The 27,705-nt window shown below is 41.5% G+C and overlaps 1 protein-coding gene across 4 annotated transcripts in view; it reads left to right on the top strand.

Annotated features, from left to right (window-relative positions):
• Adamts9 (ADAM metallopeptidase with thrombospondin type 1 motif 9) overlaps nucleotides 1-27,705 on the top strand; it is a 182,128-nt gene that overhangs the window by 41,513 nt on the left and 112,910 nt on the right. For all 4 annotated transcript variants that reach the window (XM_008827120.3, XM_029560637.1, XM_029560638.1 and 1 more), the window contains 8 exons: nucleotides 2,159-2,263; nucleotides 7,750-7,895; nucleotides 16,769-16,950; nucleotides 17,044-17,180; nucleotides 19,509-19,626; nucleotides 19,870-19,965; nucleotides 27,224-27,390; nucleotides 27,479-27,608. In XM_008827120.3, the coding sequence (XP_008825342.1) occupies nucleotides 2,159-2,263; nucleotides 7,750-7,895; nucleotides 16,769-16,950; nucleotides 17,044-17,180; nucleotides 19,509-19,626; nucleotides 19,870-19,965; nucleotides 27,224-27,390; nucleotides 27,479-27,608 (1,081 nt within the window). The remainder of the gene's footprint in view (nucleotides 1-2,158; nucleotides 2,264-7,749; nucleotides 7,896-16,768; nucleotides 16,951-17,043; nucleotides 17,181-19,508; nucleotides 19,627-19,869; nucleotides 19,966-27,223; nucleotides 27,391-27,478; nucleotides 27,609-27,705) is intronic.

Below are 27,705 nucleotides of genomic sequence, written 5' to 3'. Positions count from 1 at the left end.
ATGGGAAGACTGTCTCAAAAGCAAAACAAAAAAAAAAAAGAAAGAAAGAAGGAAGGAAGAAAAGAAGGAAGGCCAATGAAAGAAAAACGAGGCAAGTTTTAGTGTCAGCACTGTATAGCAGGCGAAATGCTCTACACCTGAGAATATGCACCTTATAGACCGTTCAATAACATATGCTCTCAACATTAAAAGGAGAAAGAAAAAGTACAGAAAAAGTAGGTAATTAGAAGCTTCTTTTCTTTCTGTTTTTTAAAAAAATGAATTTAAGGGGCTGGAGAGATGGTTCAGCGGTTAAGAGCACTGACTGCTCTTGCAGAAGATCTGGGTTCGAATCCCAGCACCCACATGGCGGCTATGAACCGTCCTTAACTCCAGTTCCAGGGAAATCAGAAGCCCTCTTCTGACTCCATGGCATTGCACGACACGGGTGCAATAAAGTACACATAAAGTAAAAACAATAATAAATAAAAAATTTTTTTTAATGCATTAAAAAAATAAATATTTTTTTTTCAAAAAGTTAGGGGCTGGAGAGATGGCTCAGCGGTTAAGAACACTGGTTGTTCTTGCAGAAGACCCGGGTTCAAATCCCAGCACCCACATGGCAGCTAACAACTGCCTGTAGTTCCAATCCTAGGGGATCCCACATCCTCTTCTGTCCTCCATGGGCATTGTATGACATGGGTGCACTTACCTACATGGAGGCAATACACACATACACATAAAGTAAAAAAAAAAAAATGTTAATTAAATTTTAAAAATACATTTTATTGCCCTATAACTTTTCTACTAGAAGGATGGTTTGTTTCAATAATTAGGAAAAATTAAAATTAAAATGTTTATAATTTGAGGGTCTGGGGGGCATAGTTTATTTGATAAAGCACTTTACTTGAAAGCATAAGGGCCTGAATTTAATACCCAGACCCCATGTAAAAATGCCGAGTGTGGTGGTGTGGGCTTGTGATCCCAGTGTGGGGAGGCAGAGACAGATGGACACCTGTGGCTTGCTGGCCAGCCAGTCCAGCCTAACTGGTAAGTTCCATGCCAATGAGAAACCCTGTCACAAAGAAGATGGTGGCATTACTGAAGGTGACACCAGGGTGTTCTTTGGCCTCCATATACATGTGTATGCATCTGCATGTGCACCCGCACATACATGAGCATATACACTCGTACACACATGCATTAAAAAAGTATACCTTGAAATAGTTTAGTCTGTCAATGGGGATAAGTCTTAAATGCCGTTTTCAGAAGAAGAAAGCAAATTGCAAGATGTGTTGGTGTGGTCCAGTCCATAGGGAGCTTAAATACTGTATATTACTCAAGGATTTTCAAGCATTTGTACACAAGCATAGGGAAAACTGAATTAATAAACATTGCTGGGAACAGGGTCACCCCTAGGGAAAAAGGAACAGAAAAGGTCCCCAGGATGAGTATACAAGGCCATTGACTTGCTTGTGGATTGTTCTTTTCCTTAGCTTGGTGATGATGGTATGTGAGTAGCCATCCTGTTTTTTTGTATGTGAGAAATATGTCACAATATTTTGTCTGTATTTCCTTTCATAACCCCTAAAAGTCTTAAAAATGACTTATAGCATGATCATGATATTATATGTCCCTAGTAGAAACACATGTGCGCACACACACATGCAGAGGCACACACACACATGCACACACATACTTGTGCGTGTTCGTGGCCACACACATGCTCACACATTCACAGGTATGTACATGCATGCACAGGCATGTTTATGCACACACAGGTACACAAGCTCATATATAACACATTCACAGTCATACACATACATGCACACACACTAGTTTTGGAGCCAAGATAAAGCAAAATTGAAGTCATAGCCAATCACACAATTGTAGTGTGATGTTGAACTTGCACCCTCATCGCTCTGAGCCTCAGTTTCCTCATCATTAACATGGGGGAGGTATGATGGAGAACCCGCACTGTCATGTCTGTCTCAGATGCCCTCTTGTCTCTGGGCCCTTTCCTGTACAGCACTGTGCCTCACCAAGCAGAAATGGGTGGCTCTACTTTGGAGCATTTTATCATTTATCGTACCAAGAAAAAAAAATCCCTTTGGTTGAAAGGGATTCTTGCCCCGTGTGATCACATTGTGCCTTATTTGTCTCCCTCCGAACGGAGCAGATGCAGTGCAGAAGGCTCTGGTGCAATAACGTGGAAGGAGCAAACAAAGGCTGCCGGACTCAGCACACGCCCTGGGCCGATGGAACCGAGTGTGAGCCTGGAAAGGCAAGTAGCACCCTCTCTGTCCCTCCATCCTGGGACAGAAATGCACATGTCTTGGGTTGATTCATGCCACATGAGATAATGTAGCCTGTTTCAGCATGTGTGGTTTTTGAGGCTAAAGGTACAGTTTACTATTGAGAGCTGTAAAACGTATGTTCAGTAGATGAATCTGTTAGGTATGTGGTGATGGATATTTCTTTCTCTTCTGAGAGTGGCACTGGAATCCGATTATGAAATTGACAGGGCATCTTAAAATCAAAGAAATACAAAAAAAAAAAAAAAAACCTTCTGTGAGCCGAATACATCCATTATTGTTTTACCAGACTTTTGCCAAGTATGTTGCGTTTTTCTTATAGCACTATGATGTCACCTGGGACATATCTAAACCCAGATTCTCATGAGCTGGTTGTTATGGTTCCCACCAATTCGTTAATAACTAGACAAAACCTGCTGTTTGTGTGGGCCAGTGATAACAGAGTCCCAGGTACCGAGGAGTATGATTAACCTAACCTTCTGGACCTGGCGTGCATCTAGAACCGACTGCCCTTGGCTAATGATGTCATTGTCCTCTTCCCACTGAAGCATCTACTAAAGGAAAGCATCAGCTGTAGGTCCTGACGTGCAGCCCGGTGGGCTCCGTCACTTCCCAGGTGCAGAGACCTGTTTCGGACACTCGCCGTCCTTATCACTTCTTTGCTTTTCTCTCTTCGCATTTCTAGACTTCACTTGTTTTGAGCAATCTATTCTCGTCTGACACCCTTTCCCTCTGCTTTAATTTGTAGAGTTTATAATAGCCTGCATATTTCCTTACAACGAGCTCTAAGGAAGCGATGACAGAATTGAAACCTCTCTTCCTTGATCTTATGCATAGGGGACCCAAAAACACCAAGTGTTTTGTGTCAGATCGCTCAAGTAACTTAGAGGAAGTGCTGCCCCAAAACTTTCCAGGGCAGACCCTCTCCACCACAGCTCTACCTGTTGCTTCTGAAGGGACAGCTGGTGCTTGAAGGACCCATGACTCAGCTGTCTGAGTGTCTTCAGTGTGTACTGGCCAAATATGAGGACCCTTTCATTACTTGTGTCTCAAGGTAGTTATGATTAAAGGAACTATTGGGTGTGGAAGTTATTTAGCTAAATCATGATAAAGATGATTTTGTACTTAAGTTGGTGGCAAAAGCAGCTCCAGGTTGAGACCTCAAAAATCATTTCAAAGTACAGCACTCCCAAGTAACAACCTAACAGAAACCATACAGAGGCATAGGAATAATAGCTTCTAGAACTTTCATCATCTTTTTAAAAAGTATATCTCTTTGTCTAAAGAGTGAATCTTGCACTTTTGGTGGGACTTTTAACTGAGTGTGTCAGCAGCTGTAGGATCATAGGTTTGTGTGGGAACATGATTCTCAGGTTCCCATAACACTCATTAGAAATTCGACACAACACTCATTCTTATACAATCAGGATGTCACCTGTAAGTCCTTCTAGATGCAGTAACCCAGACAGCTGATGCCAGTTGACAGGAGATGACAATACACATGACACCTACTTGACAACTTGGTTAGTTGGCTGAGGGTGGAGCTAGTCAATTATATCACTATCTGATCCCAGCAAAGTTGCTGGTGTTGTATTCTGGTTCTTTGTCTCTCTGATTGATGCACACACTCACTGTGTCTGTGTCTGATACTTCTTACTGCTGGAAAATCGCTACAAAGGAGAATTCCCAAGGATATGACGAAGTGGCTTGTACTTAGTGAAATTGTCACCAAGGGTCTCTAAAGCTCCATGTAGCTGTAGAGTTTCCCAACCAATTCTGGAACACCAAAGGACTTGGAGGTCTATTGTTTCTCAACCTCTGTGTGTGCGGAGACTCAGAAGAGAAGGGGGTTCAGATAATCTCATAGCTTCTGCGAGGTGAGGAGTCTGGGGTGGAGGGACCTTTCAGAAGACTCTGTCTTCAGTGCTTATGTTCACTCAGAGTAGACTTCAGGCCTTCCACAGAACAGGCTCCAGCCAGCTTTAGAAAAGCAACAGTAAAATAATAGGTTACCTTTTTAATTGTATTTTAGAACCATGGCCAGGTCTAGAAGCTTTTTATAAAGATGCACATACTCAGAATATGGATGTGTTTTACAGATGCCAAAGGAGATGTTGATTTTGGCATGGGAGTTCTGTGATCTTTTTGTTTCCTGTTGATTGCTCAGAATGACAGCCTGTCCTTTCTCCATTTGCCAGCCCACTCTCACTCCCTTTGCCCCAGGGACACTTTTGGTTTTTCTTTCCCTTCTTTCTGCCCTGCTCCCTCAGCAGTAATCTATCTTGGGCTGCTAACACAGTGTTATTTTGATGAATGACCTCACCAATGTCTCTTTATTTTCTCCATTCTCTTGTTGAGTCCACAAACATTTTCATTTTAACCCTGTCTGTGAACCTGAATTTGAAACTCTCTTGTTTCAGGACTCCTTTGGAACAAAACTGACCTCCACTTCCCCTTTCCAACCTCTTAAAAAAAGATATATTTATATAAAATTTCATTTAAATGGTTTTGGACCAAAACTGGAGATGGCTCAGTGGCAAAGAGTGCCTGCGATGCAGGCATAAAAGCCTGAGTTCAAATTCTAGCACCCATGTAAAAATCTGGTCATGACCACACATACCTATAACCCCAGAACTGTGATAGGCAGAGACAGAATGGTCACTGGAGCTTCCTGGGTGTCAGTCTAGCTCCAGGTTGAATGAGAGAGGCTGTCTCAAAGGAATAAGGTAAAGAGCAGAGCAATGGAGCAGGAGGACACACATGCCCTCCTCTGGCCCCTGCACAAGGACCACACAGGTGTATACCGTCACCCACATATGTATACTTACACCAGACAGACAGAGAGAGAGAGAGAGAGAGAGAGAGAGAGAGAGAGAGAGGCTAAGCTGATTTCAACTCAACCCACTGGCCATTTAATGCTTGGTTGTGATGTAATGGCAGTTCCCATGTACAATTATGATTTGTCAAATTTACCTCGTAAAATAAAAATACAGTTTCCAAACAACCCCCCGTGCCCAGGCTTTGGTGCATCAGATGCTTTCCCTTTCCTCTGGGGTTCTTTATCACTTTTGGAAATCTGCTCACTTTTAGATCACTAGGAAAGGTTTGGTTTTCAGACTATTTTTAATTAGAAGTTTTCTTTTAAACAAAGGACCACAGGCACATTTGAGTGCATTGCTGACCTGACACACTCTGATAAACTTTGTCCCCGTTTTATTCTGAGGTTCATGTTGAGGTCTGTGAATCTCAGTGGATTCTGCTTGCATCTCTTTGACTACCTCTATTTGTAGGGGAACTTGGAAATACACAAGTTTTCTTACCAAGGATGAAGGGCAGAGTGGATGCTAAGAAAGAAACGTGGGGTTTTTATCTGTACCTTGGCATCTCATTACACTTTTTCTATTGAAAATTTTAGTCTTTATTTGGATGCCTCAAATGATTTCCATTTGTGCACAGTGGAATGTAAGATGTAGAACTCAGATACCTGTGCCCCACCCCACCCCATGCCTCTTACTGATGATGGTATGAATTCTGTAGTATGCCTTTGTTTTCTTTCTATGGGAATGAGGAAGATACTAGTGCTTACTTCCTAGGGTGTGGTGATGATTAACTTACTGTAAGACTGAGAATCCTTCATCTAAACTACTTAAGGCCAGAAGTCTATCGTATCTCTCTCTCTTTTTTGTTTTTTTAATTTCAGAAGGTATCTTAGAGATGAGACCTGATTCCAAACACAAATCCATTCATATTTCCTGTGCACCACATACACAGAACATAACGACAGTTTAATAGAATAGTTTTAGTGTTGCTTTGTTTTTACCAATTTCATCATGTGAGATCAGGTGTTGAATTAGTATTTGTGACCTTGTGTTGGGGCTGAAGTTTTAGAACTTGAAGAAGTTCAGGTGTTAATTTTTGGGCTGGAGAGGCTTGACTTGGTTCATTGACAAATATGAGGTACAATATGTGTTATCGTCATCGTCATCACTCTCACTGTTTAAGCTGTGTGTCCTGTGTGCTGAGCTGTATACACAACACTTAGGTGAATTGCTACAAGTTATACTCAGAACAACTCTGTCAGGTAGGTGCCCAGTTTTTAGCTATGGAAATAAACTAATAACTTATCCAAGGCCAAGGAGTTAGTTGTTGTAAGAGCTATATTTGCAGCCAGACTGGTTTACTTCCTAACCTTTGTCCCATTTTACCTGCTGCATCCTATGTGATAGCCAGCCTCTAACCGAGTGTGGCCTCTGAGCATTTGAAATGTCATTGTGGTCTGCATTGTACTTAAGTGCAAAGTAGGATCTAAAGAGGATTAAAACATTTTCACTACAAGGGCTGGAAGATGGCCTATTGTTTAAGAGGACATGCTGTTCTCCACACCCATTTCAGGTGGGCCTTCCTCAGATGTTGTGAGAGGATGATTACAGGGGAGGAGACCGCAGAAGGAGAAAGGCGGATTGCATTCTTCCATTCTCCACCAAGCTTTTCTTTCCTGGGAAGGATGACTCTTCCCCTGTGTCCTTTACCTGCCTCTTATTTTGCCCCACAATCCCCTCTGGCATCCTCCACCTTCTCTGGCGTCCTGTCCTCCCACAGAGACATCACAACAGCCCAGCCAGCACTGGTCCACTTCAGAGATCTGAGGGAGCCGCCGGGCGGCACCCTCCTGTGGCTCCGCTGCTGCTACTCTTCCTTTGTCACCCCCCACCCCCAGCCCAGTGGCCTGGGCTTTGTGTCACACCCCAACAATGGCAGAGGGTTGAAATGAGCTTCTCCATTCTGTGTCCTGCTGGGGAGTTTTATTGGGTTTTATTATTATTATTATTATTATTTAAACATCATTGTCCTCTTCCTGCTCCAGAGTAGAGAGTCTGAAATCATAAAGCTTAGGATTCTCTGTAATTTGTCCCTTGTCTGATCCTGAGTGTTTTCTTGGGATAAGTATATAGGAATCAACTAACTAGCTTCTCCCACCCCAGTTTAATTAAAATTGGGATTTTCAAACCATGGGGATCAATAAAGCCTTCTATTTTAACAGGCTTGTAGCATCTCAAAGCCTTGCTAATGAAGATTCACACTGCAAATTCTCTGATTCATTTTGATGCCTGTCTGTAGCCCATCTCCCAGTTTTCTACTCCTTGTTTTTTCCAACTATGCAGACCAAGTGAACAGTTTAAAGCTGGTCTTCAGAGCTACCCAGCCAGTCTGGAACCAATCACTCACCGGCCAATATATTTTAGAACAAACTGTAAATGAAGACACAGCGTAACATCAATAAGCATGATATTAAAATGCCTGGGGTGTCCATAGTTCATAGAAAGGGTGAATTTGCAGCCTTTCAAAGCAGCACACGGGAAAGAACTTAAAAGTATGGTGTATTTCCGAGGACAGCTGGTCCTATGATGACTCACGGCACCAAGCTCTCCCTCACTGCTCCCCTTGTTAAATACAGCACTGCAAGTTTGGATTTTGTGTTCCCAAAGAAATGGAGGCCCCTGTGACTGATGGATCGTGGGGAAGTTGGAGTCACTTTGGAACCTGCTCAAGAACATGTGGAGGAGGCATCAAAACAGCCATCAGAGAGTGCAACAGACCAGAGTAAGTTCCAAAATGTATTGCTGTCATCGCCTGTGCAGCGGAAGGGAAAACGTTCAAAAAGGGAAAAGGAATTTTTAGCTGGCAGAGTTCAAGGACTGTTCGACCCGTGGGACCCCAGCGCTGTATCTCGGGCACTTCACCTCCACAGTATTATTTTTCTTCCCAGATCTGTTGCTGTTCATTGTTTGTCTGCCAAATAATTGATGCTTTTATATTGATTGATCTTAACAATCAGGTGTATTTCATTGCACCCTAGAACTTGCGATAGCACACTCATAGAGCAGGCAGATGGATCTGCAAGGAAAATAAGAAGAAATGGTCATTTTTATCCAATGTGTAGGTTGATGTACCGTTTCTACCTGAGAAAGGCTCCCAGTCTTCCCAAAGCTGCATTAGCAGACTGGAGAGCCTGGCATCTCAGGGAGGTAACTCATTTTCAAGTCAATCTAGGTATTTCACAGGTAGAGATAGACTGCTGTGGTTCCCCTTCCGCCTTCCATATGCTGGTAGTCTGCAGACTGGGGGTTTCCCACCATCCTAACCATGCTAGAACCTGGGAGCTCGGATAAGCCCACAGGAATTGGGGGTTTCCTGCATTTATCATGGTGGACTTCTGCCCCTTTTTATTTCAAGGAAAGATGTCCAATTCAATGTGGACACAACATGTATAGTTACAGCCTTTGACATTATAACATGGCATTATCATCTATAAAGCTCACACTGAGGACTGTGCAATTGAGTTACAAAACAAATTCTCATAATGTTTCAAGAAAATTTGCAGTTTTGTGCTGGGCTACATTTGTAGTTATTTTCAGTTGCATGTCAGATACGCCTGGAAGAAGTAGAAAATGCATAAGGAGTAAGTGGAACCAATAACTTGTACAACACTTTCCAAGACTTTGCCATTGTGCCTATATAGGCTGGGGAGCTGAAGGCTTCAAGAAGTGGAGATAACTTTTAGATACATAAAACACGGCCTCCTCCTCTTCCTCCTCATCCTCCTCTTTTTCTTCTTCCTTCTCTCCATCTCCCCCTCCTTTTGTTGTTGTTGTTGTTGTTGTTGTGTTGCCCAAGCTGGTCTTGGACTCCTAGGCTTAAGCAGTCTTAGTCTCCTAAATAGCAAGGACTAGAGGTGTATACCATTGTACCAAAACAGCTCCCACCAACTATTTTTAAAACCCCAGCAGCTTTGGAATTTCATTCACTGATTTTGTGAAGCATTCCTCATATGTTTTTAACAGTGTAGATTAGGATAGGAACTCTTTTGTGGAGGGAGCCTGCAGGTAAAGGAAAGGACATGAGCAATTGTAGTACAAACATTCACTGTTACATCAGAGTGCCATAGTGCCGCAGGTGCTGCTCAGATTGAGCTGATTCCTCACAAGTAGCAAAGAGTATGATGGTGGCAGCACCTTTTCTCTGTAAGAAAAATCTAGATTGTGGGAGGCAAAAAGAACATAGCCATGGGCCACTCATGTACAAACCCTAGCCTGCACAAAGGCTCTGCTGTACAAATCACAAATGGTAACCAATTTAATTTATTCTGGCTCACAATTCAACTTGATATCACAATCACTTAATCGTGATCTCTGAGGAAGACAACCGAAGAGCCTAAGGCACAGACTCTGCTCCATAAGCTAAACTACAGCTGTGGGTAAAAATGAGTAGGCATTCAGTTTTCTATGTAGCCCTCATTTTATATTAGTTATCTTTATGTAGTATAGAAAACAATGCATTTCTTAGGACATTTTCATACATAAATTATTGTACTTTGGTCATATGCCCACATTTGTTTTCAGAAAAATCCAAATGCCAAAGTCTATTATATTACTGTTTTTGACATCACTATTGACACTCTCACCTCAAATACTCCCTGCAAGATAACACCCTTGACAAATAATTTTATGTATATCACTTCAGACTTTAGAAAAGATTGTGGATATAAGGCTTACATTGCTTTTTTAAAAAAAATTTATTATTTTGTGTGTATGAATATATTGCCTGCATGTATATAAGTGCACCTGTATCATGCTATGCCCACCGAGGTCAGAAGAGAACATCAGATTCCTCTGGAGCTGGAGTTACTGAAGGTTGTTAACCACTATGTGGGTGCTGGGAATAGAACCTGGGACCCTCTGCAAGAACAGCCAGTGCTCTTTAACCACTGAGCCATCTTTCCAGCACCTGCATTGCTTTCTTTCAAGAGGCAAGGTCTCAACTGTAGTCCTAGCTGACCTGAACACTCTTTGTAGACCTAGCTGGCCTTGAAGTCATAGATATCCACCTGCCTCAGCCTCCCAAGGGACAGAATTAAAGGCATGTGCCGCCACACTTAGCCTTATACTGCTTTATAAACTCACACTTAGCCTTATATTGCTTTATAAACTCAACTGTATATTCTAGCTGTTTATATTATTGTTTAAATCAAGTCATTTAATCCATGAGCAAATACACTTTTTTAATAAATCCAAATCCACTATCTATGTTCAAAATTACTTTGGAATAATGTCTTCTTTTAAATTGTAGATACTTCATAAGCACTTTTAAAAGGTTGACTCAATATCCCATTTGAAAGATGTGTTTGGCTCTCTTTGGCTTAAGTTTTCTTTCTGTAAGTCTTAAAGCAATTCCAGAAACAACATGGAAAGTGAAGAGACACAAACCACCATGTAGCTGGAATGAGCTAGACAAAGAAAACACTCAGTGTAGCACTCTCAGCAGAAAGGATCCTGAGCTTCAAGCAGAGTGGACACCCTAGCATTCAAAAGTTAAGAAGCTCTCACTAAAGTCTGCAGTTTGATTTCCTTGTCCTTGCTGTTTGCTGTGAGGGTATGAGGAAAATGCCATCCACCCAGTGGAGTGTCAGCACTGGTGTCATTCAACTAAAGTCCAGTCACTGCACTTTAGGATGGACCGGCTAATTGAGGGAGAACTCTGCCTCTGAACACTGAGATGACAGTAGCTGGAGAGGGGCATCAGTTTGAAAAAGGGGAGGGACATGTAACAGGGAAAACCAGGTCTAAGTCTCAGTAAAAACTTGCTCAGAGAAATCTGCCATGCAGATGACTCTTGATGGGGGACTTGGAATGGCTGCTGTCATGTTTAGGAGGAACAGTCACGGGGACGTCCCCTTGGTCCTTTCCATGAACTCTGAGAATAGAATGCCAAGTTCCATGTTTAGGGTAGAAGATATGCTTCTTTCAGACACTGGATTCCCCCGCCCCACACACACACAATATTGATGTCTTTTAGAAACGTACTTAGTTACATCTACACATTTTCTTTTATATTTTCAATTTTTTCACCTGAAAGAAAAATAATAATAAATTTTTTACAATTAAAAAAATTAAGAGAGAAAAAGAGAGCGAAGGAGGCTTGCTGTGTGCGCGGGATCACACATGAGGGGGCTGTTGACACATTTTGTCCCCTCAGTTATTCAGTCTGAAGTGTGTAATGCTACAAATAGGGCCCTTGGATTTTAACTTTAAACACTTTATTTTCATCCTCAGTTTTAATTCACGCTTTATAGATAAGATGCTCATATGCCTTGGTTTGCAGGGGGAGTCCAAGTTTATGTCTGTTCCCTAGAGAAGGTATGAGTAGCCCCCATTTTCACACTTAAAGTGTCCTGGGTTAGACAGTTCACCACATAGCCTCCTGACCTATGAGAAACATATGGGAGTAAAGTTTAGATGCAGTCCTTAGTGGAATAAGAAGTGGCATCACTGGGTCTTTAAGCCCTGTCATTTTACATTGGCTCTGACTTCCTAACCACAGGAACAAAAATATGACTAGAATTAGTATATACCCCATCAAAATAAGAAAAACAAAAAACACTAGTTCTTTAAGAAAGGCAGATATTTTCTGGTTCTAACTGCTTCTATTTTGCTTTTGAATTAGGAGCTAGATTAAACCAAATAAAAATGAATTCATCTATTTGAGAAAAGAAGATTGTGAACTGGATATTTTCCCACTCAGGCTTTTACCATAGCAACTGCTTACAAAATCTTCCTTTAAAAAAATCAGGACACATTTATTTCAATCTTTTAGTACCAAATGTTACTTTTATCAGTAAAGATGCAACATATTTTTAAATTTTTTTACATGTATTTATTTATGTGTATGTATACACATGCATGTATGTGTGTGCTATGGCACACATGTGGAGGTCAAAGGATGACATGTGGGAGTTGACTCTTTCTCTACACAGGGAGCAAATTCAAATCTTCAGATGATAGCAAGCACCTTTACCCACTAAGCCATCTCATTGCCCACCCCTCCTCTTAAATGTTTCTGATTAGATGAGCCATTTTCAAAATGTTATGAATAAATAACTGTGGAAGAGCGATTAACTAATAAAGAAGTCAAGATGTCCAGTACCCTGGAATGTCTCACATGGAAGGGTCATTGAAAGTGGATTGATAAACCCTCCCTTCATCTATCCCTTGAATATCTTTTCAGCATTCTCTGTAGTTGGAATCAGACTTTTCTCAAAACATAGGGACCACTCTACCTCCATTATTCCAGGAGGTAATATTTTGGGCTAACACAAATCTAACTGTACTAATTTCTGTAAATAAAGAAGTTGATATTTCTGTTCTAGTTCATTTGTAGACAAAAATTTAACTTTTCTTTGTTTTTGTTTTTGTTTTTATTTTGAACTCACAGAGATCCACCTGCCTCTGCCTCCTGAGTACTGGGATCAAAGGCATGCACCACCACACCCAGCAGTACACCTGTAATAGTGTTTGCAAAAATTCCTCTGTAGCCTTGGGGATGCAGTATCTCAAGTTTCCACTGTGCTAAGAGATGTGGTTGTATAATACACACTTGAAGGAATGATCCAAGTTGGCTATACCTAACAGCTATCAATCTCCCAACTTCTTTAGGTCCTTTCCATCCCTATTTGGCACAAAGTATCTTCAAAAGATCTTACCAGTTGGGATATGTGGCTGATTTTATATTCAAAGCTGAATTTCATATAGTTTCAGTATTTGCTTACAAGGGAAAAATACTCATATCCAGCTAAATTTTTTATTATGAGATTTTTTTTTCCACTCTGAAAGATTCTTGGCTATAGATTGCCATATTACATAGTACACATAAATCAGGCTGAAACCACATTGTCTAGGAGAGAAGAAACACAGTATAGTTCAAAAGGGCACATTTACATTCATTAAAGTCATATGCATAGTTACAGAAGAAATTATAATCTGCCTTTACTCAAAAAGCAAATGAAGTCACAGATTGCATTTGATATACAGAGAGGCCTGTCCAGGGAGAAACAGCCTGGAACAGAGGCCAGACCCTGAGCTTTGGTGAAGGGGAATGGGATGGGCCCCTTTGCCAGTACTTCCCAGTTTCCAGGTTCATTAGTGTTTTTGATCCCAGTTCTCTTGTCTATAAGACAAGCACACTCCACCCACCTCTTTCCATGGCTGTGCAAAAAGACAAGAACTGGAGCATAGCTCAGAGATACCAAAAAGCTTTGGAACTAACCACCTCTTCCCCTAAAGACTCAGGAAAGTAAGTATTTTAGGCTTTATAGATCATATGATCACTGCACAACTATTCAACCTTGCTCATCTAGGGAGCAACACACATGGGCACTGTGGGTGTAGCTATGTTCGAATAAAACTTTATTTATATACATTGACTTTCATATAGTTCTCATGAGCCAGGTGATAGTTTCATTTTTAATTCTTTTCATATCTTTTAAAAGGTGAACAACATTCTTAGCTTGTGATCAAAACAAAATCAGCCATTTGATTAGATCAGGCTCTGGGCTTATATTTTAGTGAAGTATGTAATAACTAAACATTTATTAAGCACTTGGTATATGCCATTGCTTCTTTAAGTACTTTGTACTAACCAGGTAAACCTTCACCCCAGCACTATGGAGTAGATATCAGCCCCTCTGACACATGAGGAAACAGGCCTAGCAAGATGAAGCGTCTCACCTGAGATTGTACCACTGTTAGCAGAGCTTTCCCATCTTATCAGGGTTTAGCAACCAAAGGAGAAAACCATTTCAGGGAAGAGAGGCCACCTACACATAATAGCTAATTATAGTCCATTGCATTAGATAAATTTCAAGTCAGCTATGATTTGCTTTACAGAAAACCAAAACAAAAAATTAACACACAAATTTTCATTTTCAAATGGCAGGAACTGTGAGGTATTTTTTGAACAACAAATAAATGTTTCATCTATATAGTCAAGTTGGCCATTTAAAGAGATTCCAAAAAGATAATTTCTACCTGAGAAAAAGTTGAAGGGCTGTTCCTTGCGGTACACTGGAATCGAGCTTCACCTGAGCAATCATTCAGTTCTTTATGTGTCATCTATGATTGCTTTATGCATGAGATTTGGATGTGTTGCTAATAAGAAAAGACATTGGTATTCAGGAAACCAAAGCTATGTTTCTAAATAGGCTTTAAAAGCAAAAGGAGGCTCTGGGCTATACTGCCCGGATAACAGCAGGAGGAGCCCAGAGCGAGACCAGGGCAACTTGGGCTTTAGCATACAGTCTACTAGCTGTGTGACCTTCAGCAAACAACATAACATCCCCTGAACCTCCTAAGACATAATACAAATTACTTCATCTGCTCAATCTAGGGCAAGAAATGAAAGAGTTCTGGCAGGTCAAGTACACGATACAGCTACAAAGCATGTGGGTTTAGTTATGTTTAAGGAAGGAAATGCTAGGACACAGGCACTACTGTGTTCTGTGCCATTTTCTATTCCTAGGTGCCATCTTTGTGATAAATGATGGCAGGTGCTTGTCAGACTGTGATAAGTCCTCTGATCCACAGCAAGCCCTGCACATGCAGAGTCATGGCTACATTCCCTATGGATGGTGGAGCTTAGCAAAGCCAGACAACTTACACAGCTACACAGCTCGCCCAGCTACAGAGCTCATATGCGGCCCTTGCTCAGCACAGCTCTGGCTGAAGAGCACAATTATAACAGTGTGTCAGAACAAGCCTCCCTTGTGACCCTTCCTGAGACCCAGGGGTCCTGAAGGAGTGTTCAGTGTTGCCTTGCCCTGTCCAGAGTTGGTGCTCAAACTAGTGGAAAGTTGAATGCATAAGAATGCATAAGACCAGGGCTGGAGAGATGGCTCAGCTGTTAAGAGCACTGACTGCTCTTGCCGAGAACCCAAGTTCAATTCCCAGAGCTCACATGGTGGCTATGAACCATCCTTAACCCCAGTTCCAGGGGAATCTGAAGCCTTCTTCTGACCTCCGCGGCACTGCATGACACGGGTGCACTCACATACATCAGGCAATATACTCATACACATAAAATAAAAGAAATAAATAAAATATTAAAAAAGAATGCATAAGACCAGATCAGATAAGACTGTATAAAACTGACACATTTCGGCAGCTAATATTGTAGCTATACTGTATGTACTCATTTTGTTTTATTTATTTTTTTGAGACAAGGTCTTACTCTATTACCCTGGTTGGTTTGGAATGCACTATGTAGACCTGGCCTACTCGGAGCTCTCTATATAGACCAGGCTGGCCTGGAATTCACAGAAATCCACCTGCCTTGGCCTCCTGAGTGCTAGGATTAAAGGTGTGTGCCACCACACTCAGCTGTACGCACTCATTTTAGAGAAGAGGGAAGATGAAGCTCTGGGTAGAATGAGGAGAGGGAAAGACTAGGACACAGATCCAACTACAGCACCCTTACAGCCTCTCCACCCTTATTTTATGGTCACAGTAGATATAGCTTCCATTCTTTAAAAGCTCTATTTGAAAAGCACAATCCATTTTTTTATAGTTAGGATTTCTCTGAAAAATTCATTGAAACAAATTTTTTTTCCCTGGAGCTACAGGGTGTCCTGGGATAGTTGTGCATTCGGAGCCCTAGTGACTGAGCTCTGAAGTCCTGGAATTCTGAGGTATTCTCCATTTCCGTGATAAATTTGGCCAGCTGCTGACAGCTAGGGGATGTGTTGTGTAATTTACACTCTAGGTCACATCTGGAAAAGACATACACAAGGTTGCATGCTGAGAATAAGTTTGCACTGTAGTGCTTTACAAGCACACTGCCTACTCCGGGCGGGCTGTGCAGACGTAATGAAACCAGTGCGCTCTCTCCTGCTTCTTCTATTAATTGAGTCAGTGGACATATGTCCTTTATTCCATTGTTATTTGTAAAATAAACCAAACCAAGAGAATAGTTGTCAGAAAAGAGGGTGAAGAGGGGCAGAAGGAGAGGAAGTGAAAGTGTGCTCTGTGGTGTTCTGTGAGTGGGTCCAAGAGGAGAGGACAGACAGGAGACCATCCACGGACAGCAGTGCCTTTCCCCACAGTATCTTTAATGTTGAAGGACTGCAATCATTTGAGGAAAAGAGGACAAAAAATATTCTCATAGTCTAGGCTTTGTGTCTTAGACTTTGTACTATGTTCTCAAAACAGATGTACTGAACCTGGGCATGGTGAGACATGCCTGGAATCCCATCACTCTGGAGATAGAGGCAGGAGTATTGGGCCATCCTAAGCTACACAGGGAGTTTTAGGTCACCCTGGCATACATGAGACCCTATCACAAAGAACCAACAAACAACCTCCCCTAAAAACAGATATGAAATAGCCACATCACATTTTAAAGATGCAGCTGCTGAGGCATGTAAAGATGGACTAGCTTACTGAAGTACACATTATCAAAGGCAGAAAACTACCTAAACTGGAGTAGTTAATGGAAGGTAGAACATAAAACCAGATTCAGGAGTCCCATCCTTCCACTATCATTTCTGAACTCAAACTTGCTTCCTTAAGAAACAGGAATCGTGAACGAAGGAGTGATGGATAGAAAAATGAGTTACAATGCTTCGTGCATTCTTTCCATTTTCTCAGACCAAAAAATGGTGGAAAGTACTGCATAGGGCGGAGAATGAAGTTCAAGTCCTGCAACACCGAGCCCTGTCTTAAGCAGAAGCGAGACTTCCGAGAAGAGCAGTGTGCTCACTTTGATGGCAAGCATTTTAACATCAATGGTCTGCTGCCCAACGTGCGCTGGGTCCCTAAGTACAGTGGAAGTAAGTGATTGGGGTGAGAGAGAGTGTGTGACTGGCAGGCAAGCCCTCAAGCCAGGCACAGAAGTCACACAGTGTCATGATTCTCCTCTTTAGTTTTGATGAAGGACCGATGCAAGTTGTTCTGCAGAGTGGCAGGGAACACAGCCTACTACCAGCTCCGAGACAGAGTGATCGATGGGACACCTTGTGGCCAGGACACAAATGATATCTGTGTCCAAGGCCTTTGCCGGGTAAGTCCCAAGTGGCATTTTCTTCACTGAACTTTCCTGTGGCCAAACTGTGGTTTGTGGCTCCCTTGTTAGAATGACAGCTACTTCTACTCATGCACTGGCTCAGGCAGTGTTTCTCAAAGTGTGTTCCCCGGATGCCACTCACATCTGCATCACATGTTTCTGATGCACATTCTGCCAAGGTTTAAGAACCACTATCCTATATTTTTCTTGACATTTTCAGTCCTATACAAAATTCCCTCTTGAATATTTATTATACCAATTTATACATACAATCCTTTGCTATAAATTCCAGTGCTTCCTAAAAGCAAGCTTTCTGGATAGAATGGCCGCATTCCAGAGCAATGTAGGTAGGAAGAGCTATCCTCCCTCAGGAATCTCTTTGTCATTTTAACCACAGTTGCTTCACCCCAAGTCATTCATTAGTCTTGGAAGGTAAACTGAGAGACCCCTGACAGAGTACAAGGCATCTCAAAGGCATGGTGCTATTGTGCATTGTTCACTGGTAAGAAATCATTGCCAATTCACTCAGGCTCTGAGCTGGTGAATGTATTCATCCTATGTGGCCCAAAAGCCAACTGGAGTTCCTAGAGGATTGGATTTGACTGAAAGAACACCCAAGAGTTTCACCTGCCTGCCAGCTACTCCCACAGGATAGATTCCCTTACTATTCTTCTCCGTTGAGGCACATTGAGCTCCTCAGAGATGAATGTGCACTAAGAAACAAGAGATGGGAATGTGGATTCTCTTCTCCTGGGGTGTCGGTTGTCACCACTGTCCTCCTAAGAGCTCAGTGCACACTTGCTTCAATAGGTAAGGAAGCTACATAGTCATATTTGTCAGGCATGCAGAGCCAACAGTTTCAGCCTTGGGGACTGCACAGCAAATCATGTTCCCTAACTTTTCCCAAATAATTGGAAAATGTGAACACTGGGCTTCTGGGTCTGAATGGCAGCCGTAGCCTGGAATATGAGCGACTTGTCACTGCCGATGTACATGCACTCTCCAATGTGATGCAGTCATCACCACTCCCCCTCTCTTTGCTCTTCCTTGTTACGTAGATTTTCTCCTTTACTCTGCTTATTCATACGCCATTATGTCTCAGATTTTAATCTGTGTGTGAGGCACCCAGGGAACTGGTTTAAAATACCAACCCCTGTGGAACAGATCCTCAAATGACCTCAAGAGTAAAAACAAATCAGTTTATCTGGTCCAGTGGTATGTCCTTAAACACCCAAAAGGGAAGTATAACCAAAGATTAAAGGGGCCAATACAATTTCATAAGAGCATACATATATATAACTAAAAGTTACTTGACAAACAGCAAAGCCAGACAGGCGCCACCTTCAGTCGAGATGTTGGCCAGGACAGATAAAGGCTCTTCCAGACAGTAACCCAACATACTACTGGAACAATGAACAGCAGACCCCAACTCTATCCAAAGGAATACTGACAATGGATTGCTGTAGATGAGGAACAGCTGATCCTCCTGGAACAGGGACCTCTGGCTGACTAGATTTACCAGAAGGGCAGATGGGGGGAATGGATGGGGGTGCTGACAGCACAGTGGACAGTGGCAGGGATAGCAGAGTATGGAGGCTCTAGTGGGAGAGGAAGGCTGTCTACCTGACGAGTTTGTATTCATGCTCAGATGCCGAGGAGCTCAGAAGGTGGACGACTGTGACCAGTGATAGTCATGTATATAGAGATTAGAAATGCATGTGAAAACGTCTCAATGTCAATAGGCTTGGAATGAATTTTTCTGTATGAAACTGTGTGCTTTGACAACAAAGTGGAGATCTTTTTTAAACATTGGAACCTCATTTAATTTTATGTCTTATAGAGTTTATAATGAGTAAAAGATTATATAAGCGTAATAATTCATCTGTAAACCTAGAAATGTACAGCCAATTTTGAAAGAGATGTACCCTAGCTCAGAAAAATGTTAATGAATAGGTTAATGCTATTGTAATGAAATGCTTCTTTTAATTAAAAAAAAAAGATATAACTAAAAAAAATGTTTATTACTAAAACATTGAAAATAAATAAATAAATAAAATAAAATACCAACTCTGATTCCATGGAAATGGGTGGATCTAGAGGCTCAGTATTCCTAATGGCATCAAGGATGCTCTATGACTGAAGAGCCAAGGGGACCACATTTTAAACAGCAAGCTGTAGACAATTTAAATTCTCAACCTTTGTGGCTTTTGAGGGGCATCACTTTCTTGTCAATTTCCGATGCGCATGGCTGAGAGACACATATCACTTGCCATTTTATTATCTCCTTATTACTTACCATTTATTTCAAATGTTTTCTTTTAAAAGCAAGCTGGATGTGATCACATTTTAAACTCAAAAGCCCGGAGAGATAAATGTGGGATTTGTGGTGGCGATAATTCTTCATGCAAAACAGTGGCAGGAACATTTAACACAGTTCATTATGGTAAGAATCTGCTCCTAAGAACCAGGGAAACAAAAGGTTTAAAAATAAATTGTAAACTACAGGTAATACATAGAAGTATTAGTGTCAAGTGTAAAATCAGTCTTGTTATGGTATATTAAGACATGTGACTACAAGGCATCTAATACTGGGAATTGTCTTTTTTGGTCGCCTGCCTTTCATTCTGTTCTTAGACAATGTGAACCATTCAGTGGAATACTGATTTTCTGCTAAATTTTTTTGCAGGGTACAATACTGTTGTCCGAATTCCAGCCGGTGCTACCAGTGTTGATGTGCGACAGCACAGTTTCTCAGGGAAGTCTGAGGATGATAACTATTTAGGTGAGAGCAATGTCCCCTGACATTTACACAAATTCTGGTTCTTTTTGGAACAACTGGTTCTTACTGCTTCTTTTTCTCTGCTGCATGTGGCAGTGTCTTTTTGTTAAAGAAGTTGATCTTAGAATTCATTATCTTAGCTCACCCTCCTGCATGCACCCTCAGAATATTGATTCAAGGGTTGTATAGTTGCACTATTCAATATCCAGGGATTTTCTCTGGATCTTACAAATACTCTCTAAGTTTAGCATAAAATCATGGCTCTTGTTGAGCCTTTAAAAAAAAATCTGTCATGGATAACTGACTTGCAAGTGTTTTATTAGAGGAATTATTCAGCTTAATTTTTATGTTATCAGCTCTACTCAGGACTAAACCCCCTGTGGGCTTACTCAGTTCTTTATTATGCTGGAGTATGTGTTCCCATTTCCTCATTCTAAAAGATTCTGTGATGGCATGTATTTTTTAAGGTCTTTACAAAAATGGTCTACTTTGTTGTTTACAGATTCTTCAACTTTTCCTCAGAATTAATTCATATGTCATCCTTACATTTAACCACACAATTATTTTTTTTATATTTTTCTTTGCATTTAAACACATGAGTAATTCATGTATATTCCTTGTATTTAAACTGCAATACACCAAAGACCTGTTTTGAGTTTTAGTAGTTTTCCATCCCAGACTGACTTCAATTTATTATTCTTTAAATTGCCTTAAGTGATTATGAAATTTGCCTACTGCCCTGTGAAAGAAGGACCTGGGGGACAGTGCAATGACTGAATGGGATCTGACTGGTCACCTTACACAACTAAACTCCTCCTGCCACAAAGCCTGCCCATAACTGGTACTTGGATCTAGAAGAAATCAAGGCCCTCTTGCTGAGCAGTCAATTTTCTTAAAGAAATGAATGTACTTTCCCTCTTAGAATGTCCAGGCAGGAACTCTATTTATCCAACTGAATGAAGCCTATAGAGGCTTAATCCAAGCGTTTGGACATGCTGAGCTGGTTAATGAATATTTGTTGAATCAAATCAGAACCTACATCTGTATTTTGAAATGTCTGCATGAACTCATGTGTTCGCAGACAGTGGTCATTTAGCCAAGCCTGCTAATCACAGTTTTATGCGTGGCTCTGCTGCAGCCGCTCTGCTGTGAGTCACCATTCCTTTCTGTGTGCACTTTCTAACGTGCACCAGCATTATTTCCAGCATAATAAACAAAACAAATTAAACATTACAAAACTGCTTATTCTCTTGGCGCTGCCTTTTTCATGGGTAAAGAAAGACAGTAAACAATAACTTCATAAACAAGCTCCATACTGGCAGAAAATGGTAAGTGGTATTAGAAATCAGAGGAGCATGAGAGACATTAGGATTCCAAGGACAGACGTGGGGACAATGGGACAATGGAGGTGAAATATTTGCAGTGTAGAGAACAGTCTATTAAGGAAGATCATTCTAGACAAGGGGAGTCTTTGTAAAGTCTTGGGGTGTGTGTGTACCTATGAGTGCACACAGAAAACAGTATGATGTCAGGTGTCCTGCTCTGTCACTCCTTTTCCTTTGTGACAGGGATTGTCATTGAAGCAGGAGCTAGGCTGATGGCCAGCAAGCCGCACTGATCCTCCTGTCATTGCCCACCACATCGCCTTGGGCTTACAAGTGTGTGCAGCCACACTCAGCTTTTTACTTGGATGCTAGAGGTTTGGACTGAGATCCTGTTGCTTGTGCAGCAAGCACTCTTACCCACTAAGTCATCTCCCTAGCCCCTCTATGCAAAATTTTTGAAGTAGGAGTGTGAAGACTGTGTGAAGGGCAGAGGGAGGCCTGTGCACTTGTTGCTGAACAAGTATGGAGAATCCCAGATGGGATTAAATGGTAATAGAAGGAGATCATGTAGACCCATATAGCTACTGTAAGGACATTGCAGGGAACTCTGAGAGGCATGGGAAGCTATTAATGGTTTTGAGACAATGATTGATATGATATAATTCTACTTACATTTTCAAAAGAACACTTTGGCTGTTATGTTGAGTGCCAGTGGTAGAGCAACAGCATTGTTTAGGAAGGTATATTAAGAATTTGAGAGAAGCCCAGTATGGTGGTCTGAATCCATAGCTCCAGCACTGGGGAGTTTGAGGCAGGATGATTGTGAATCTGAGGCCATCTTAAGCTCCATAGGGAAACTTTGTCTCAAAGATTAAAAAGGCAAAATAAGTAATCTAAGAGGATGGTGTTATAAAGAAGAATGCTAATTGCATGGCCTCACGGGGAAGTGTGGAGGTGGTGGCACATGGTCAGGGTCTGTGTATCTTTTGAATGTGGAGCTATCTTGATTTGTTCATGGATCAAACATGGTATGTGAAAGAAAAGAGGGGTCGGGGCTGAGATGTAGTTTAGTTGGTAGAGAGCTTGTTAACAAGTACATAGCCCAGGGTTCAGCCCTTAGTACCATGTGAAAGGAACATGGCAGCTCCTACCTGTAATCCCAGTACCTAGGAGGTACTGGAAAGAGGATCAGAAATTCAAGGTCATTGCAGTTACCTGAGAGGGGGGAAAGGGGAAGAAAGAAAGGTCAAAGCTGTCTTGGAGTCAGAAGGAGTCAAAACTCTGGAGTTTTGGCCTGAGCAGCTGAAAGGAGGCAGCTGCCATCAGTGGAGGGGAGAAGACTTCTTACCTATTCATCCAGTCAATCCGAGTAGTTTAAGATCAAGGCTGTAGCTTTGTATCTCTGGTTCCTGATACGAAGCTTTCACTGATAAGCACTAAGTAACTATTTGCTGAATCCCAGGGCAACCACTGCTCACGCTTTCTTTACTGAGTACTGGCTATGCACTTCATGGGGAATGGAGTTCCCTTGGAGATGAAGACTCATCCCTTCTTTAAAAAGCCATAAAACCTTACTTGTGATTAATTACTAAATGGCTGCATCTGTTTTCTAACATCTTAAATATTAAATTGAGTGGCAGCTTTATAAGAAAATTAACAGGACTAGAGTTGTAGCTCAATTATAAAACATGTGTTTAGCATTTACAGGGTCCTGGGTTCAATACACACACACACACATACACACACACACACACACACACACACACACACACACACACACACACACACACACACACCAGTTGAAAACAGACAGTAGACAAACAACACTATCACACACACACACGCACACACACACACCAGTTGAAATAAGACAGTTGACAGAAACCACTTTCAAATGACTTTTGGGACTCCCACGCTTCTCATTCTACCACTGCTCAAAATAGATCAGGCATTTTCCTCCATCTACTTAGTTATAAATTTGAGCATGTGGTTGTAGTTTCTGAGTACTTCCTAATTAGATCAAGCAGCACTGCATGAAGTGTCCTTTATAAATTTCTTGAGAGCTGAAAGCCATGTTAGTTGTTGTATTCTTTTGTTCAAAAGGAAAGGCATGCTCTTCTGTTTTACTTGGAAAAATAACCTCTATCCAAGTAGTCACTTGAGTTCTGTTCAGCTTAATCAGTGCATGTCAGGTGTCTAAATCCAAGCAGAGTCCCCCAATAATCTTTTTTTCTTCACTGGATGCTTTTTTAATCTTCTTGTCAAAGAATGAAAGCAAAATTAAAGAAGATTTGTCATCAGGGACAAGCAGTCTGAGCCACTAGTGTCTTTTTAATGGAGTACTATGGGGAAGTTGCTGATTTGCCCAAGAAAGTCTCTCTGAAAGGAGATGAGGAGTATGTAAGCACCGATTGCAAGTCACAGCCCACTGAGTGGGAAAGCCAGGCCTCAGAGCCTTTGAACCTCACAGTGGTTCTTTAAGAGGATCTGAAGAATTTGATGTTACCCAGTTCAGGGTGTGCATGTTTACTCTTGGCTTGAAGCAAGGAGCTGTTAGCAGAGCACTTTAGAGACTTTACAGCCCACCCTGAGTTTTGCTGAGTCTAGTCATTGCTGTTCTGTTGCTAAGCAACCTTCATCCTTATCCCTGATGGTTGTGTAAAGGTTAGTGAAGCCATACTCTTCCCGTGTGTTTTGACAAGGGAGCTGTTTCCAGTAGAGAAGGCCTTTGTAACAACCCAGTTCTGATGGGTGCGATGGGAGGGAAAGCAGCCTAGGAAATTAGCTCCGCTAATCGCATTAGCAGGAGGTCGGACAGGAGGCTAGAGTTTTCAGGAAACTATTTGTTTCACAAGGTACCAAAGCAGAATGTCTGCCTGTCAAAGGTCACCCTTCCGCAGAGACCCCTCCTTGTTGGGTTAAAGCCAAATTGTACTACCATTGCCATGTTCCTATCTCTTGAGGAGAAAATGTAGCCATTTCTGTGAGACGTGCTTGTCTCTAGGATACCTAGCCCTTGATTAATCCTGGCAGTGGGAAGTCGCAAATCAATGCAGTGTGAGAGAAAGCCAGAATTTCCTTTCATCTACGATTTTACAGAAATCTGAGGGCAAACCATTTACCAGAGCTAATCTAATCGTAATCTTACGTCATTTGAGCTCCTGTCCCATTGTGCACTCACCAGAAAGTGGGATGAGGAGCATGCAGAGAAGAGGGAAATATCCCCAAGTCTGCAGAAGATGACAGGCTGCCTGGAACTACAGGAAAAGAACCTTTCCTGGAATTCACTCAGAAGAAACCATTATTCTCTGTGGACACAGTTTACTCCTGTAACAGTGCAGTCTCCCCTCTTCAGTGGGGCATCATCTGGGTAGCTAGCATGTGACTTAACTTGACAGAGCTGGGTGATGTTGTTGACAGTACATCTTGCTATCACCATGTAAGCGAACAGCGTCAGGAGACCTGAGGTGCCCAGGAAACAACCTCATTTCCTATCAGTGACCCACTGGCAGTCCTGAATTTCACATTGCTGGTGGGCCTCTGGCTCTTGGAGTTACAGGCAAGGCATGATTATGTGGGGTTTCCACTGACTGGGAAACACTCATCTGAGGGGAAACACTCTATTCTCCTTGTCAGAGATGTCAACTTCAATCACTTGTTCATTCTTTTAACATCATCCTTCATCAGTCTAGTAAGGGTTGGGATCTTGGTTTTTAGAGGTGAATTATGAAGTGGTTTTAACCTTATTAAAAGGTTTGTGCAGCTTAGCAAAACAAGCTAAGTTGCTAAAGATCTGTAGCCTAAGCATATTTGGTTTCTATTTGTAAACAAAAGAAAGAATAAGTTTGTTCATTTGACAAACATTTGAGGCTCTTCTTGGAAAATTTTAGTGACTAACAAGCTCTGGAGACAAATTTCCATAATTAGAAGCAAGCTGGACTTGGTAAATTAATTTAGTGATTTGTAAATCATGCTTTTCTCATAAGTTCAGCTTGTATAACAGACCAGCCTCATTAGAAGTGTGACCAGGACTGTGTAGCAGGCATTATGACCAGCAAATTCTGCCAATGCAGAATGTTGAACGCATGGAAATGGGATCAGATACAGAAGACTGACTTAGAAAGCCAAATTTTTGTAAAAAGCACTTGAGGGAAAAGGTATTATTGGGATTTTATGATTTTTCACATTTTATTTATTTAATGAGTGGGGAGAATACATGTGTACAGAAGTCAAATAACAGCTTGGAGGAGCTGGTTCTATGCTTCCATGTGGGTCCCAGGGATCAAACTTAGGTTTTCAGGCTTGGCAGCAAGCATCTTTACCTGCTGAGCCATCTCCCCACCCCTCATTGGAATTTTTGTCTTAAAAAAATTAACCTAAGAGTATGAAAATATTTACTTTATGTTATATTCAACCAAATCATGTTTTAATTTTTATCGTACAAAGGCTTTTAGAATGGAAAGTAACAGTCACCATGCTATATATGGCTCTCCAGAGCTTACTCATCTTGTATAACTGAAACTTGGTATCTGTGTAGCTCTGAACAGCATGTCCCAACTACCCCTTCTTCTAGCCCCTGAGAATACCATTCTACTTCGGATGGTATAGGTTTTTTTATTTTAGGTTCCATAATTCATCTCACTCTATCAGATCCTCATTTCATATTTCAGCACTTGATTTGAGCAATTTTTCCAATATTACTTTTTCAGCTTTATCAATTTTTGAATCTTTTGCAAGATTTTAGAGTGGATATGTTCATTATTAAAAAATAATAATAAAAGTGTTTACTGAGTACCTGCCATGTGCTCTTTCTAAGCTGGGACCCAGGAGTGAAAAAACACACCATTCTGGACCTCATGGGGTTTATATTCTTATGTGTATATAAACAAAGTACCAGGGAGGAAATTAAGGTGGGAAAAATAGAGACATCTGCAGTTCTTAAAGGAACAAACCAGGAAGGTATATTAAGCATTTGCCAATACACATTCCCTCAAGATACAGCAGGATGTCTTAGAACAGCAAATATATACTCCCTCAGTTTCTTATATCTGTAATTTAGGAGCAACAGTGCTAGATATTTCTGACTTGAAGTCTCTGATGAAGTTGCTATTACTGTGTCAGCTCTGGTATCATCTGAAGGGCCAACTGGGACTGGAGCATCTACCTCCAGATAGTTCCTTAAGAAGCCACTGGTAGAAGGTCCCAGTTCCTCACTGATGTATTCAGGAGGCATCTCATTGGGCATCCTCCTAACTGGCAACTGACCTCTCCCAAAACTAGAGATTCAAGAAAGAGTATGGTGGAGCCACAGAACCTTTGATCTGATTTTGGAAATCAGCCTCCATCATTTCCTGAGTATTCTGGTGATTTCAGTCTGTAGTATGAAAGGGCTCAGGACATGAATGGAACATTGAAGCCCTGTTTCCTGCAGCCTACCTCAGTGGCCTCACTGAACACCATTTGATCACCATATTGACTTTATATTTTCAGAATTCAATGTTTGTTGATTAAAGAAGACTTAAGATTCAGTAGGCTCAACTAATTGTAATATATGTTACAATTATATAATATATATATCAACTCATAATACTTTTGCCATCATCTATAATCCTGTAACTGTGGGTATTGTATAATCAACGTCAGACTAACTAGGATTGCTATACTGTATTTCCCTTAGTTTGCACAGGCACCCTAATAGACAGGTGTTTTTATCTCCATTTTGGAAATATAGAAATGGAGATCAAGAGGGAAATTGTTTTTCCAAGGTCACACAGCTAGCATGTAGCATGCCATGACATATGAACAGTGTGAATTCATGGTCTGGCTCAGAAGCCCTCATTTTTCTGCCCCTCCCTCTGCCTGTCAAAGTGCTCCTTCATTTTTAGCACAACTAGTCACTGGCAGCACATCAACAAATTCTCTTTTCTCATCCACAGCTTTATCAAATAGTAGAGGTGAGTTCTTGCTGAATGGAGACTTTGTTGTCTCAATGTCCAAAAGAGAAATCCGTGTGGGGAGTGCTGTGATTGAGTACAGTGGATCTGACAATGTTGTGGAAAGACTTAACTCCACAGATCGCATCGAGGAAGAACTGGTACTTCAGGTAAACACTTGTCCAGCAGCCCTGTGGCCCATTTCTTCTTAGGATCACAGGTCTGAAAACTTCCCTCTATCTTGTTCTCTCGCTGTAGGTGTTGTCAGTAGGAAAGTTATACAACCCAGATGTTCGGTATTCATTCAATGTTCCCATCGAAGGCAAACATCAGCAGTTTTACTGGGACAGTCATGGGCCATGGCAACCATGCAGCAAGCTCTGCCAAGGTATCTGCTTAGAGTGCCAGCTTTGGTGGGGTTGAAGTCCTGACACATGCAGTCTGCAAACCTTTCTCTGCACCTACCCTCTCGTCTCCTTTACCTG

Source organism: Nannospalax galili, unplaced genomic scaffold (assembly GCF_000622305.1).
Source record: "Nannospalax galili isolate Female #2095 unplaced genomic scaffold, S.galili_v1.0 scaffold1051, whole genome shotgun sequence".
Classification (NCBI taxonomy): domain Eukaryota; kingdom Metazoa; phylum Chordata; class Mammalia; order Rodentia; family Spalacidae; genus Nannospalax; species Nannospalax galili.
The sequence above is the reverse complement of the archived record's forward strand: the minus strand, read 5'-3'. Positions and strand labels throughout refer to the sequence as shown.